Source organism: Eucyclogobius newberryi, unplaced genomic scaffold, assembly GCF_026437365.1.
Source record: "Eucyclogobius newberryi isolate DKJ021-1_F unplaced genomic scaffold, fEucNew1.0.hap1 SCAF_15, whole genome shotgun sequence".
Lineage (NCBI taxonomy): Eukaryota > Metazoa > Chordata > Actinopteri > Gobiiformes > Gobiidae > Eucyclogobius > Eucyclogobius newberryi.
In genome coordinates, this window is record NW_027315779.1 from 19438756 (window position 1) to 19454769 (window position 16014).

A 16014-nucleotide genomic window follows, 5' to 3' on the forward strand; every position below is an offset into this window, starting at 1 on the left:
ACACACCACAAAATTAGTAACTTTAACATACGGATGGCCCTCTGACGTTTTTGTTCACCATCTGATAAAATAAACTATCAAGCTGCTGGGCTTGCTGGGGTTAAACATAAAAAGAAAGCCGCAACTCATATTCCCAGTCAAATCAACCATTCTGGGATGAATCAGGGAATTGTACTTCTAAATTTAACTTTAAATTAACTGGCCTTTAATGTGGATTCTGCTTGGACTTTTTTTTACTTTATTACAAGCCCCTGTACCTTATCTTCAGTTAAATTAGTTTACGCTTTGAAAAAGGACTAATCAAAACCCCAAAAAATCTAATGTCAATCTAGACACCAACTTTACACCTCCAAAGAAAAATACGGACTAAGGACTGTCCAATAAGTATTTGTATTACCTAAAATTAGTAGCTGAATTGTGTATTGATGTATACCATACCCATTGTGTTATTGCTACTTTGTGCTTAGCTAAATCAATCATATCATAATAAATAGCATGAAAAGAGTCGTTAAAAGTACATTCATATTGGTTAAGAGCTACAAGAATGATATGAGACAGTTTTACAACATTGTAAATTGTCGACATTTATTTCCACTTCTCACACATTAAACGTGCATATCCATAAAACTGAGAAGCTCATATAAATACCTCAACTCTAGTACTATTACAATAAATATGGCTCTACATCTCATTTAAATAAATACAAAAAAAATCAAATGAATCCATTGAACACTGTACATCTTCTCTTTTGGCACGTGATATGTTCCACCCATGGACATTTTAATTGTGCTATTGAATGGATCTCAGGCCTTGTGTCCTCGGATGTTACAAATTTTACAAATGTATTGAGAGAGTATCTTCTGTCACACGCACACACACACACGCACGCACGCACACACACACACACACACACGCACACACACACACACACACACACACACACACGCACGCACGCACACACACACACACACACACGCACGCACGCACACACACACACACACACACACACACACACGCGCACACACACACACACACACACACACACACACCACTCGCACGGTTCTCACATTAATCACTGAAAATGTGCAGGAAGAAACTATACATCAATGTACAACTGATCAGAATATCTTGCAACGTCTGTAAAAAGGTGTCCTCAACCGATGTCGGACTAATCTATGAGTCGACAAAGGCTTCTTCAGGCAGTGACGGAGTGTGACACGGCTCTGATTAACATGTACAGGAACACGCCAACACGTCAGATCAAAATATTACATATAGCACTTTAAAATAGATCACCGAGAAACTCTTCATTTGGTACGTGCAAAAAAAGAAACACGGTTACTCTTTCACAAAACTCCCACGCACAATGTTCATCTTTTACATGATATACAATGAATAATTAACGTTAAGATTGAATTATAAATATGTACGCACACAACTATGCCCAGCCTTTGTATATCTTTGTTAAATGCCAACCCATGCACTGCCCCCAAAAGGATTTGAACTGCATATCTGCAACTTATGTAAAAACAATTGCAGTTTATGGCGCTGTAAGCAGTACAAAAGGATTGGATGAGCAGTGAAAGGACAATAAATGGAAGATAATTTGTGGCTAAAGCTATCCTTCGCAGCATAGTGAGTGGTTGTAAAGTCCGAGAATAGAAAGTCACATCAACAGTGCAGTATTAATAAGAAGTAATGATATAAATATTTAAAAATCTTAGTGAAAATAGACAAAAACTGAGACATTTTGTAAAAAGAAGAGAAAAACGGTTGGTTTCAGAAGCCGGGCACGTGGCAGTAAGCCTCCAGCGACGACAGGAGGATGTAGATGAACCAGAGGGAGACGAAGAGGCAGCAGGTGAGGAGCTTGGCAGTCCGTGGGCCGCCCAGCTCTGCCCCCGAAACGCTCGGACGCCTGCGATACAGCAACACCAGCACGGACACCAGCGCCATGATGGTGAACAGGGTGACGGAGAAGGCCAAGGAACCCGGGTCCACCTTGAAGGGTTTCCCCTTAGACTTCCAATAGACGGAGGCGATGGTCCACGCCACGCCGATGCCCAGGAAGACATTCACCGCGTTACTGCCGGTCACGTTCCCAATGGAGGCGTCGGCGTACTGGTCCTGGATGGCAGCCACTTTACTTGCAAAAGTGTCTGCGGCGAGAGACAAGCCCAGTCAGTGAAGTAGAACTGCTCTAGTTGTATGACAGATGTTATTCGCTGTCAGTCCTTTGTAAACACCTATATTTTAGAAGAGGACAGATCGTTTTTTCACCACTGCACTCAAATATTCATGAATGCAGGTGTTTGGCAAAGAGAAAATCATTGGCCTTTACAACACATGTCTTTCTATTGCCCTCTAATTTCAATTTATAGCCTAACTAATGTATCAAATTAAAGGAGGCACTACAGGCCCAATTTGAGCTTGTCAAAATGCCACGCTGCAGTCGTTTGCTTCAGTATCATAATAAAAAATAACGCTTTCAACAGTCAAGGACATAGTCAAATGTTGTGTGGAGCAGACTGAGCTGAACAAAATCAGAAATAAATATTTAATGCAGTTATTAGGTTTAATGTTGGCCCCACTTCATCATTATAATGTTAAATAAAACATAAATGTATATAACGGTCAATGCTTTTTTGATTAAAAAACAGACAAAATAATGCCCAAATTATTGATATCTCCATAAAATCTGAAGTCAGATTCAGTCACAATGCATTTTCTGATTTAATGTTTAAATTTTGATGCATTCATTTGTACTTAATGTGTTTCAGTGACATGACTTTCCCAGTTATGGATATTATTTTGAGGACTACGTTTACAATTACACAAGATATACAATACTTTTCTGAAACCCATGGATAACGGAAATATCATCATATTTGTGTATTTGTGTGTGTACAAATCTGATGAATATATAACGGTGGAATATATTAAACAACAAGAGGAGAAGGATCTACAGGGGTTAGTACTGTTGTTATGGATGCCTTACCTACATCTCACTCATTTAAAAGAGCCAAACAGAGTCAGTGTGGTGTTTACCTGGGACAGAGGTGCCAAGGGCCACAAACACCACAGCCGTGACGGAGTCTTTGAGGCCCACGGTGCAGCCAAAGTGTGAGGCCAGGTCTCCGGTGACAGCAGTGAGGACGCCGATGAGCGAGATGGACACGAAGAAGCAGGCCCAGCCGTTCCAGTACTCTGTGGGCGGCACGAAGGCAAACAACACCTTCCAGAAAACCGTCAGGAAGTGCATAATGTAATCAAAGCACGAGGGCAAGCGCTCTTCGCCACTCTCCTCCTCGTCATCGTCACCTGTGCAAATACATCAATAGTATATAGTTAGACTGTGTATTAAACGTGTACTCATAAAATATGGCTGTTCTTGTCTGTAATCAAATAAGGCTGATTTGAAAACACTTTAAAACTTCAGACAAAACGCCAATTGAATTATTACACTTATTTCAAAATTAATTGGAAGAAAATTAGCTTGTTACTAAGGTTCCTCGCTCGCTAACTACACATGTCTGTAAGTAGGCAGATTTTAAACCTAACAAACAATAGCTTGACCCGATAAATATACAATAATATTTGACAATACAGAAAAAGTCAGACTTGTTCTTCCATCAGATGAAATATGACTCAACCAGTGTGACTCATTTATAATAATGTGTGAAAAGTGGATTCATCATATAACACAGGAAGTGGACTTTCTATTTTTATACAGCATAGGCCTACTCTGACGACCATGTCAACCTAAAATCACCTCAGTTATGGGAAATTGCTCAGAAAAGCTGAATGAAACGCTTTAAAACGTTTCTAAATTATTCCTCCAAGTACTTAGGTTTCTTAGGTATATTGTGATGTTTTATTAGCCTTTTATGTCTTAGTTCTAATAAAGAATTGATTTATGTGAACAACAAAGGTCAACATTATTTTTCTTTGGTTGTAGATCACATTTATATCAACTAAAACATGATATTACAATGAGGATAGAGGCAGCTGGCGTGCTCCTCCACAGGTGCTGTCTGAGGCTGAAATGAAGAGACCTTTTGGGCCTCTGTGCGACTCACCTGCGCTGACAGTCACAGCACTAACAAACTGCTCCCTCCAGCTGCTGCTCCCCACAACCAGAGCCAGGTTTGTCTTCTTTATCAGCTTGTCCACAGTGCTCTGTCGACCACCACAAAACACAGGAGCCAGTGAGAGAAATCATTAATACGGGATCATGCTATCAAAAATGTTATAGGGTGAGGGATTTTTCTTAAATATTTATATACATTACCGATCTGGTTTTGGAGGAAGGAGTACTGAATTGTGTTACTTACGTAAATGAACAGATATATGAGCAAAATATGTAATTACTCAAGTATAAGTATCACATTAAAAAATCTACGTATTGAATTGCACGTTTAGAAATATACATTTGGAGTAAAAAAGTAAAAGTATTTCATGCAGATTTTGAGAACTATTGTCGGTTTAGTTAAATGTCGAAGAATTGTGCTGATTTTGGGTGAACAGTACTGAATCATCAAGTCCATTTTATTCATATTTTTCCGTTGCTCAAAGCCAATAAACAGGATGTCAAGGTTAAACATGCTAAAAATAACCCTCAAACTGTAAAAGTAGAAAAGTAGAAAGTGCAGATAGTGTACCTGCTCTCAAATGTAATGCAGTAAAAATAAAAAAGTATCAACTATAAACATTAACTAAAGTAAATGACATATTCCTAAAAACTGTTCTCAACTATAGTAGTAATAGTACAGATCCTGCATCTAAAACTAATTTGCACTAAACCCAAAAGGCTCTCTGTGGTATTTTGGCCTCTCAGATACATTTGTGATAGTCGTACTGTTTTTACACCAACAATAGCAGATACTATTACTTTTGACTACATGCTGTAATGAAGAAAACATTTGAAAGAAATTCCAGGGTTAAAACAGTATCTTCCTCACACTTATCTTATTTTGTAACACATGAGGGATGAGGGACATTTACAACAGTGAAGTTGCTGCTGAGCTCCTCTGACTGACATAAGTTACATCCACAACACGAATAATTTATTACCGGCCTAAACCGTTTGATGAAAAATTTAAACGCACTTCCATCCAAAATGTTTTGACAGCGCAGACGTTTACTTTGAGCAAGGTGTTTATAATTCATGAATGAAGCTGCAAGGTGCTGATACGACAGCCCTGAACTGTCAGTAACACGTTCACAGGTCTAGTTTGTTTGGTGCGATTACCTTGAACTCATAAGACTCCTCAATCACCACCTCCAGCTTGGTGTGTTCTCCCAGAATGGGGCAGCCCATCTTTGACACATCTTCAGGCCCCGCTGCAGTTTTGTTGTCATTTGTGTCACCTGTGGCAACAAAACACTGTTAATATTTAAAATGATATGAACAGGTTAAATGTTTAAGAACACGCTTGTTAAGCATTGACTGTTGGGTTATGTCCACCACTCACACTGATGGGAGCTGGCCATACATCTGCGTCTGAGTTGTTTTGTTAGTTACTTTGTTATAAGTTAGTTGTTACAGTATTTATATTTGAGATCTCTGCTCACCATGCCTCTGTCCAACATCCAGCAAAATGGGTTCCTCCAGCACAATTATAAACGTCTTATTTTTCTCGTATTCTTCATCGTCAATGATTTTCACATTTAGCATTTTCCTGGGGATAATAAAACACAATAAAAAAAATAAATAAATCAGTCTGAACTTTTTTGTTTCTGTGAATAATATCAATTGCTATGACAGGATTTTTCAGGCTACAGACTCTGCCTACACAACAAATAGTTTAATAAACAACTACACTACAACTACACTCATGAAATTGTGTTAAAGGTAAGTTTCCTCTTATTCCACAAGGGGGCGGCCTCCTGCTGCACCATTATCTTCTATTAGAGAGAGACAAATCCACAGTGAAGTAGCCCATACCCCACCCACACACCTCCAGGTTTTAACCGATGGGAATGGAAATAATACCTCGCGTAGAGAGAAATAAAAACTGCAGACTTTGTGAGACTAAACATGGTATTTTATTTCCTATGACAAAAGTGAACACAGCATCAAACATCTACTGACAATACTTCTTTGTGTAGTCGTCGAACCAAATGCTTTTCTCCATCTTTCTGCATCTCCCTAATGAAATGTGGGTGGCTGCCTATTTCTGTCCACACATACAGTATTCACTCACCCGGCTTTGCAGAAAAAAGCAGTGTATTTTAAACACTAACGATACGCCATCTTCTGTGTAATGTCAGCCAGAGTCATAGAAGCAAAGGGAGCAGCACATTGCCTACAGTCGTCAGCAACGGAACTTAAGTGCTTACTTTATAAACACTCGGCTATTTCAAGAGCGGCCCATACAAAAAACAGATATCATTACAGTGAAGCATCACAGAAGGGCCCTATAGAATATCTCAGTAATTCACTTCAGCGTAATCATGTTCAGGAGAGACGCAGCGCTGCCAGGGATTAGTCAAACATTTGCGTTTAGCGGCCAATAAAAACACCTCTTAAATGCACAGAACTGTCAGCAAAAGAGATATGGAAATAGCTTGACACACTCCATAAAAAGGGTTCATACAGACTGAAGCAGAGCATTCGTGTTGTCTCTTTGTACTGTTTAATTTATGAAGCAGTAAGAAACTTGCACTTGCACATGTATATAAGAACTGAAATATACAAGTCATATTTGACATTTCATCAGGCATCAGCCATAACAAATGAACAGGATTCTGGTTCTATGTTTGTGCTGCTATTTAGAATGCAGTATGAGCCTTAAACAAGTGCGTAATGCTATATTCGTTCAGCGTCTACCTAACCAGGCCTGACAGTACTGTCAAGTGAACATAATGAAAACAGTGTTGTGGAGCAATACACTGTGGAAAACACAGATCTCCCTGATTGTAGCTATGCAATATTTTAATGTAAAATGACTTTAAATACTGCCTGGATAAGCAGTGAACCAATCAGGACTGCAAGCCCCCATTGGCAGCATGTTTTCTCTGGGTGTCGTCCATCTTTATTTTCCTTTAGGCTTTTTCACTTGGATGGGTTTCTGAGAGACTTTTCATATGAACAAATACGGTTATTGTATCTGTCACAGTCAAATCTGAGCCTGAAGTGATGTGTTTCCCACTTCAGACTGTGGGAATCAATAACACACAACTATGCTCCATTGACACTATCCATGTATTTTTAAAGTGCTTGATGTTTTTTCCATTTGGGTGCCATGTCGCAGAAGTGCTTGTATGTGCGGTTGGCTTCGAGGCAATATTGAGTCTTGAATTTGAATGATTTTTCCCTGACCCTGCTCCTTTTTTATTTGTAGATTCAGTGTTGGTTGTGCATGGATGTGCCCGCTGCCTCCCACTGTAACGTGTAAAGCCAGGAGCATCCAAAAGGCCTGCAGGTATGACTTTGAGTGTGTGTATGCCCTGGCCTGTGTCTCCTCTGTAACCTCTGTATCCTGGCATCTGCTCCAACTCTCTGGGACAAGAAAAGTGTAGCAAAGGAGTAAGGAAGCAGTACACGTTCACGTGATAAGCTGTGCAGGACAGTAGCTCCGCAGCACTGAGCGGTCTGGTTAAGAGGGCTTTGTTAACAGCAGCACAAACTAACAACACAATAATATACAATATCCTTGAGTCTGATCTTGCGGCTACAAAAGCTCCTGAGAATGTGGCCAAATGTGCACACAGACCTGCAACAAATGAAGAAAAATGGTTTTCATATCTGCAGCTGATGAAATATGAATATTATTTGGTCTCTGCCATTATGCGCTGCTGGGATATTATGCATGGAATATTTATAAGGATGCAATAGCTTTTTGACATAAACAAACACGACTCCATTTCTCCAAGTATTCATGTACACCTTATTTTAAAAAGCTTATAATGACATATTAACTTGAACTAATTATAAAAGGAGGAAATAAGGGATAATAAAACTTATTATATATTATAGTAAAATAAAAGATGATGGAATAAAATGTTTAAAAACCTGCTGAATCCTGAATTGAAGGGAGTCATTTTAAGCCATTTTAATGTCATGGCTTTGCTGTTGTGGGTTTATGAGAACGTTTACGTCGTTGTTGAGTTAGAGCACATAAAGTGTGTTAAAAAAAAGACTATTGATCTCTCTGTTGAGATATCCCCACAGCTATTTTATTGTTGGTTATAATATTGCCCATTATCCTCTTCAGCTAAGACCAAAGTGCCACACATGTGGAAGTGCTAACACCCAGGACAAGCTACATCATACACGCATCAAAGAGTGTTTGCGTTTCCTCCTCTAATCCTTAAACAGATGATGGGAGTGATTTTCTCTGTCAGTCTGTTTATTGTGGTTCATAGGTTTGTGTCGGCACATCATAATCTATTTACTGCAATGCAGAATTTTGATGGCAACTTATTATTTAAATGAATGCTTGGTTTTGAAACCTATCCTCCTGGCTTCATGTCAAAAGCCAAAAGCTTAAATTCTTAGCTCTCCCCAGCCTGTCTCCTCTGCATGCTGAAACGGAGCGGGACAGGCAGCTGTACCGAGTCACACACAGAGCTAAAGGCAGACAGTGTCACAGAGGCTCACCACAACAGCCTGAAGCTGCAGCCGAGTGTCAGCTCTTTGTCCTGAATGCCCAGATGTGTTTGAAGAATGCATCTGGCGTAACATCTCAGATAGACTGAGTGGACCACTGACACAAAGGGTCTGTCAACGTCATTACAGAAATCAAAATAACGTGGCCAAAATCAAATAGAATTAAAGGGTGTCAAGAACTTTCTACTGTACTGGATGTGCCGTACCAACAGCCAAGATGGCTTTTTTGTTTAATGTTTGTATTTTTCCAACTTTTAAAAATGTGCATAGTAACTCCAATAAGCTTCTGTTTTACCATGTACAGTATATAAGGAACTGTTGTATTAACATCTATAGCTTCTGCATAATAATGAACTCACCATCATTTAAAAAAGGAAGGAAATCTGATTAAGTGTCTAAAGGTAGTTTCCCTTTCTACATCAAAGATACATTGATATTCCTGACAGTGCCTCACAAAAGGATGAGTAAAACTTTGGCCCATTTCCTTAGTCCTCCTGAGAATGTCTCTTTCCCAACACTTTCCTGGTTTTTCTTGTCTTTGCTCTTTAAAGCTGCACAGTATTAACCTGCATGGTATTATTATGAGTGGTTCTATAGTAAGACTGTGGAATAGCATCTCCTAGTGCCTGTAAAGGAAAGTCTTGCACACGATAGGAGCAGAGTGCTGATGTTTGTGTCACACCTGATTCAATTGGAGCTTGACCAGGTTATTCTGTTGTTGATTTCAAGCCTGTTTTCCTCATTTTAAATTGTCACTTGTGTCATTACTTTCAGCGCCTGCTTTGGAGACTACTTTAAAACCTTCTCATTCTCTATAATTATTTTGGATACTCTTCTGTAGTTTCCCCACTGGAGCAACATTTCCTTTGATCCGGGTTTGAGAGTGAATCACTGGCAGTGCATCCTTAAATGTGCACATACCAAAGCAATTTGTGTAGAACCCAACAGATTCAAAACCTCACATGATCTTTATTTTAAATGCGCTTTTCACTGGAAACATAAAAGACAAAAAGAGGCTGTTTGTGCATTCTGTAACACAGTGAATTCACCTGGCTCTCCTCCCACACACAGACCTACACCATCCACCTACTCACAGGCCCTCGAGTCCTCCTCACAGATGGATTCAGCTGACACACATTATTTAGTCATAATTCATTTCATCTTCCATTGTGTTTGCTTTCTCTGTCAGCCGGCCCTAAATCATTTTGTGATGAGCGTTCAGGGGAAATTTGATTTAGCTGTAAACTTAAAACAACACATGTGGCTGGATACCTCACATACTGAACAGCATAGCCAGCATAATCAAAGTGTAATCAGCTTTTATTCAGTCGCTGCAGAGAAGAAACCTAATAAAGCCCCACACTCACTCTGCTCATTTTCACCACTGCTTATAGTTTTGTTGTTGAAATCACACCAGCTTGTCAGTACACATGTTAAATCTTACTCTCCCTTGTGTAAGGCACCTTCCTCGTTTTCTTTCCCCCTCCTGTGCTTGCAGCATAGTTTTGCTTTCACTGCATTTCAATGACTACTAGATAACCCCAAAGAATCCCTGGGGACAGAGCGTTAAGCCTGAACTGCTCTATAGAAAGCTACTTCAACATCTTCTCTTGTTTGGTGCATAAAGCACAGTGTTTCATTATACGGCTCCCAATTATATCATCATCCTCCCACATCATATGAAAGCTCTAAACTTCTCAAAGCACATGTAACTGTGCCTTACAAAAATAGACATTTCATTCATTACCAGAATAGATAACCTATACTAATCGAGAAAGACAAGAGCAGTGTGTGGGTTGTGAAAGATGAGATGCAACACAAATCTTATAGAAAAGGGCAAATAACTGTCACTTACATGGTCTCGTCATTCTGAAACTCCAGTTTGCCCGACACATCTTCGTAGTCCTCCCCTCCTTTGGCAGTGCCTTCGATGGTGTGGTAGGGCACCGCTACCTTCCCTCTCGCCCCGGATGTCCGATGGACCTTCACCTGCATGCTTCCCACGCTCTCGCTCACTCTTGTGTTGTTGCTCTCAAAGGTGAAAATGCCAGCGTGGTCGTCGTCGTATATGGTAACCGTGGCAGTATTAGCTGTGCCCAGAGCAGCCTTTGGAGGGACGTGCGAGGGGATGCCCACCATGCTGTTGCTGGATGTGATTGAATTGGGTTCAAGGACGGAGACCTCAGCTCGATGCACAATCCGCGGATTACTGAGGCGAACGTAGAAGTGCTCGTCTTCCTCAAAAATATCATCATCTATGACGCCCACTGTGAACTCTTTTGTCGTCTCACCGGGCTTGAAGACCAAAGTCCCCTCTGCAAATTCGTAGTCAGAACCAGCATTTGCGGTGCCATCCTCTGTACGATAGTCAACCTGTAGCAAAAAGACCGGAAAAGTTATGATAACATCTTGAATGATTTATGTATATTCCCTGAGCTGTTCAATTTAACCTTGAGTATATACACTTTCCAAACACTTGCCTTCACAGTGCAGCCGCTTTCTCCTCCATGCCGACTGACCGTCAGTTTCATGGAGCCACAGTTCTCGAAGCACTGGTAGTGGGATGGGTCAAATTGTAAATAGATAGTGTTGGGGTCTTCCTCCTGACCACTGGCCTCGTGACAGCTCACCACTTTCCTGGCTTGATCTGCTGCGTGCTTTTTCAAGATATTTCCAGCCCCTATCATCATACGTGTGGCCTGAATACGATAAAAGGCTCTGCTCTTCTGCTGTTGCACCAGCACTTGATAGTTGGCCATCTCAATCAGCTGCTCCATGTCTTTCTCTGGGTGTCTTTGCTTTAAATCTTTCAGGGTGCGAGCCATATCTCGTCGGGCCTCTTCCTCCTGATCCTGCTCTGCGCTCGTCCCGCCACCTTCATCGACTCCTTCCAGCATCCCATCCAGAGCTTCTTTAGGATGTGTGTGCGAGTTCCCCCCCTGCCCATCCATCTCCAGGTCCATCTTGGTGAACATGGCATCACCCTCCGACTCGATGATAATGCCGCGGTTCTTGTCGGCACGGTACCTCTTATTGACGTACTTGTAGAAGAGCAGGCGCCTATCTGCGATCCATGCTTGCAGCACACATAAGGGGAAGAAGAGGAAGGTAAGCACTGCCTCCCAGACCTCCACTTCCCCCGGCGAGGACACAGACAGGATGAGATAGAGCCAGATGTATGCAAAAATGCTCCAGGCACCAGTGACAAAAAACACCCGCAGGTGCTTTATCTTGCGGGTCTCATTCTCTGGAACCACATAGACACAGATAGCAATGATAATGAACATGTTGAAAGCAGCGCTGCCCACGATAGTGCTTGGCCCCAGCGAGCCTGATTCAAATTCATGGCCGACCACCTCGATGACAGACAGCAGGATCTCCGGAGCAGACGAACCAAGTGCCATCAAAGTCAAGTTGGACACTGTCTCGTTCCAGATGCGCACCGTGGTTGTGGTGGTCTCCCCGTTAGGTTTTTTAATGGTGACCTCTTTTTCCTGAGAGGTAATTACTTCGATGGAGGACATGAAGCGGTCGGCGATAATGGACATACCCAGGAACATGTAGATAAGGGCCGCAAAGTACACTATGGCACGGGCTACTTTGTCCCCCACGGCTGGGTTCTGAGGGTTCCAGAGGGGCAGCACCACCCCTTCGGAGCAATTATCTTTGCTGGAACAGTTGCCTGGTGCATGGCCAACGTCGTCAGGACTGGCACTGCCCTGGGACAAGTGAGTGACTCCCGGTAACAAAACCAGTAGAATGGAAATGAACATGCCCGGGCTGGAGGGCAGAGGGCATTTCAGGAAACTCTTGTGCTTTAACATGGTGTCTGGATGAGCTTCCTCTTCACATGGGGTCGATCATATCAAGCCTGTGAAAAAACAAACAGATATAATATAATTTGAGACAAATTGAAAAATTAAAAAAACAAACTTAGGACATTTATCTGCCTTTTATGTCGTTTTGTCATCATTTGATTGTAAAATAAACATTATTACAATATTCCAAACCTGAATTCTCAATTTGCTGAAAAAAGTGAGTAACTTTGTGAGATCTATCATAACAGCTAGTGAAAAACAAATAGGAAAAATGTACGTATCAAGAGAAACACTGAAGTCACTCGAGGCAATGTCATTTGCCTTTTTTGCAATTTTGTTGTGTATTTGTAAAATAAACATTCCCATTTATGCCCACTCAATCATGTTGAATCACAATCAAATCCCCTGTATTGAACAACCTTATCTAACTCCCACAGATAGCGTGGCATATTTGTGCAGGGTGATGTAGAAAGTGCTACTCTTCACCTGGATTACAGGAAAAAGTGACTCAGTCCACTCTATACATACTGTAGAGCTGGATGGAGGTCCAAAAATAATCCTCCCTAACAACGAAAATGATGAGAACTAAACCGCTCTTGTTTTTTCTGTACAGCACGGCTCTATTTATAAAATAGTTGTATGTTACAAGTCAGTTCTGCGTGTTGTTTAAAACTACCATCTCCATAAAATTGTCCAATGCAATGTGACAGTGCAATGCCCTTCTTCAAATGCATTCAGAGCTTCTTGGCAGCTCTATGGCCGTTCTTGCATCGCCTTTGCCTCCCATGAACACACATCTGCACCAGAGTGAGAGCACTAAAACACAGAAAGCTAGGAATGTGATGTGGTGCCTTCTAATTAATATTTAAGACCATCTCAAAAATAGGTACAGCAAGATAAATCTGACAATGCCTTATGAGCAGCCACATGCTCTCATTGACATGCAGCAGAGAAGAGCAGCAATCTTTTCTCTGACCTGCATAACAAGACTGTCCAGTTCCCATCAAAGTGTTGTCAATGGAGCAAACTGAAACCGAAATGTAATTATCAGTTTTTCATAATAAAATGTGTGCATCTAATACACAATGAAGGCTTAAAACTTTGCTGCCAATGTTGTTCAAGTCAGATCAGCACCACGGAGAGCGCCTTCACTCACAACAAGCGTGTTCAGAAACCAGTTGGCTTGGAAGATTTAAACAAGATGAATCACTGGCCTTAAACATCATCGGTGCCGAAACGACAGGACTTCATTGGTAGCACGAAATACGCACTCAAATATGGCACTCGCAATCTGAGTGGGTGACGTTTCTATGGTAAAGCAAGCTCTCTCGAATTGAAGAAAGAAAGCACAGCACAAGATAAAAGATGTTATCCTGTAATTTTGCGATAAGAATAAAAAAAATAAATAAAAAATAGACAAACTTCAAAGACAGAAAGTTCTTCTCTAACAGCTGTGAAATTAAATCGTAATGCTCCCTTTTCACCAGCTCCTCTCAGCATATTTTCATTCACTTTTGATCAAACATTACTAGCATGTTGTTTATAAGAATGTTCAAAATGTAAAATGGGGAAAACACCCTTTAGCATAGACCTGATAACATTGGTATTCTTTCTGTGATTCGAGAGCACAGGTTTGAGGTTAGCAAGAGAACCGTTGTTCACAATGACTCACACTGAAGGCAGTGATTATGGCAGAGAATAGATGCTGTAGACTTTGATTGTTTCAAATGATGTCAGCCTTCCATTTTGAATGCCATGGATTCTGTCATGATAATTTAACCAACAAACAATGAGAAACAAATGAATAAATTGAAGCTGCTGAAAATAGTTCACCCAGATAAAAAAGCAACACAAGCATAGTGTAATCTTAATGGTGCAGGTTTGCACGGTGTTCTACTCGATCTAAGTAGGATCTGCGTCGCTTACCTGCAGTTTTCTGTGAGTCAGCTCAGTGGAAGTTGTAGCCTCGGGAAATTAACTTATCCCTGATATCGCTGTGGGAAAGATAGTCTTTAAGAGACATAAAGCACACGGTTAAGCAAACACTAATACAACTCAATTACACACATTGCAATCCAATTCCGATGAAGCCACGTTCCAGGACCCCACAGAGGCAGGAATAAACCGAACATATGTAACGGTCCAGTCGGCGCGCACTCTGGTGCCAAACACCCCAGACACCTTAGATCGCAGCTGAACCGTGGACGCGCAACACTTACCGTGCCTCGGTCCTCTTGCCCCCGTCCACCACGGACACACAGCCCTGATCCATGCACACCGCGCACACAGAGCTCTCCTCTAATGCCTTGTTGCGCTGCCGTCTTGGAAATGACGCTTCGCTCATCCACTCAGTTCCCTGACAATTTTGATCCCTCCTCTCACTTACTGACACTCCACATCAGCAAACTTGCGGAATCTTCCCTTTTACTCCAGACATTTGCCAATTTCTCCACAACAGCGACGCCTCCCTCAAGTAAAAAGAGATAGTGATGCTGCTCCTGCGTAAAATAATAAACCAAACGACTGTCTGTCCCAATTGTCCCGCTTGAAATCAAATCTTCAAACTAGTTCTATTCAAAGAGGCTTTCCCCCTTTACCTGGACTGAGCCAAACAGAGGTGCACATGAGAGGAGGCGTGCATGAATGGACGCGACGCACACGCCACAGCAACACGGACCAGGGGAAGATGGAAATGAAGCAGAGCGAAAGACACAAAAACAGGACCGAGTGATGCTGTGAGAATGTCGTTGGAAGATGTCTAGTTGTCTTACTCTTTAACGCTGCTCGTTACCGTGGCACAGAGAGGCAAGAGATGAAGGCAACAACAACAAAAAAGCTGTAACACTGCAGAAACAGGGGAGGAGACGTTCAGAAACAGCGCTTCACGCACGGCCGGCGCTCCAGACTGCGCATCAGGAGCCCAGCAGTCAGCAGCGGGGCTCTCATCATTCCTCTCACTGGGACGAGCCCATTAGTGCCAGCGCGGAGCCACTGTAATATTAACTACATGTTACAGCAATTAGCCCAAAAACTAAATACATTGTTGTTGGGCACCATTCAAAAAATGTTTAACTCTTTTAGTTTAACACTTTCAAGCGCCAAAGCTTTCAGCCAAGCTCCTCATGTTCTCCTATTCTATGTATTCATTTTTAATTATCAGTATTCTTGACTTCCTGTTGTCATTTCTGGTAGGTATTATCTTATAAGGTGGTTTGGCATTGGCGCAGACAGTTTATGGAAATTCAAAGAAAGTTGTTTGATTTACAATGGAATATTATCTTATTTGTTGCGTGCAGACTTTTATACAAATTGATACAATGCTTTTGTATTGGGACATACTTTGCTCTGCTTGAAGCCTGAGGGTGGCTTTTATTTTACTGAGGGGCAATTTGGTTTGCAGCAATAGAACACCAGCACACACAGACCACTAAGAATAAAAAAGAAATACAATGCAAAAACAGATTACAACAACTGGTTCAAAATGCCAATGGCAGCAGGAATAAGAGAGTTTGTGTATCTAGTAGTTCTGGATTTGGGGAAACTATATTGGCGGTGGGGTGGGAACAGCTCGGCCCGCAGAGC

At 41.5% G+C, this 16014-nt stretch overlaps 1 protein-coding gene across 3 annotated transcripts; it reads right to left on the minus strand.

The window, feature by feature from the left end:
• Nucleotides 1-1317: 1317 nt before the first annotated feature.
• slc8a4a (solute carrier family 8 member 4a) lies at nucleotides 1318-15341 on the minus strand. Of its 3 annotated transcripts, none has more exons than XM_072446565.1 (9): nucleotides 15204-15341; nucleotides 14359-14426; nucleotides 11095-12485; nucleotides 10470-10987; nucleotides 5575-5681; nucleotides 5252-5370; nucleotides 4080-4179; nucleotides 3049-3321; nucleotides 1318-2159 (listed from the first exon to the last, which is right to left on the minus strand). In XM_072446565.1, the coding sequence occupies exons 3-9, from the start codon at nucleotides 12436-12438 to the stop codon at nucleotides 1780-1782; spliced, it is 2841 nt and encodes a 946-aa protein (XP_072302666.1). In that variant the 5' UTR covers nucleotides 12439-12485; nucleotides 14359-14426; nucleotides 15204-15341; the 3' UTR covers nucleotides 1318-1779. The 3 variants fall into 3 exon arrangements, with proteins under 3 accessions (XP_072302666.1, XP_072302665.1, XP_072302664.1); XM_072446564.1 differs by lacking the exon at nucleotides 15204-15341 and adding an exon at nucleotides 14652-15180; XM_072446563.1 differs by lacking the exon at nucleotides 15204-15341 and adding an exon at nucleotides 14652-15180 and having other exon boundaries at nucleotides 14359-14442.
• Nucleotides 15342-16014: the final 673 nt, after the last annotated feature.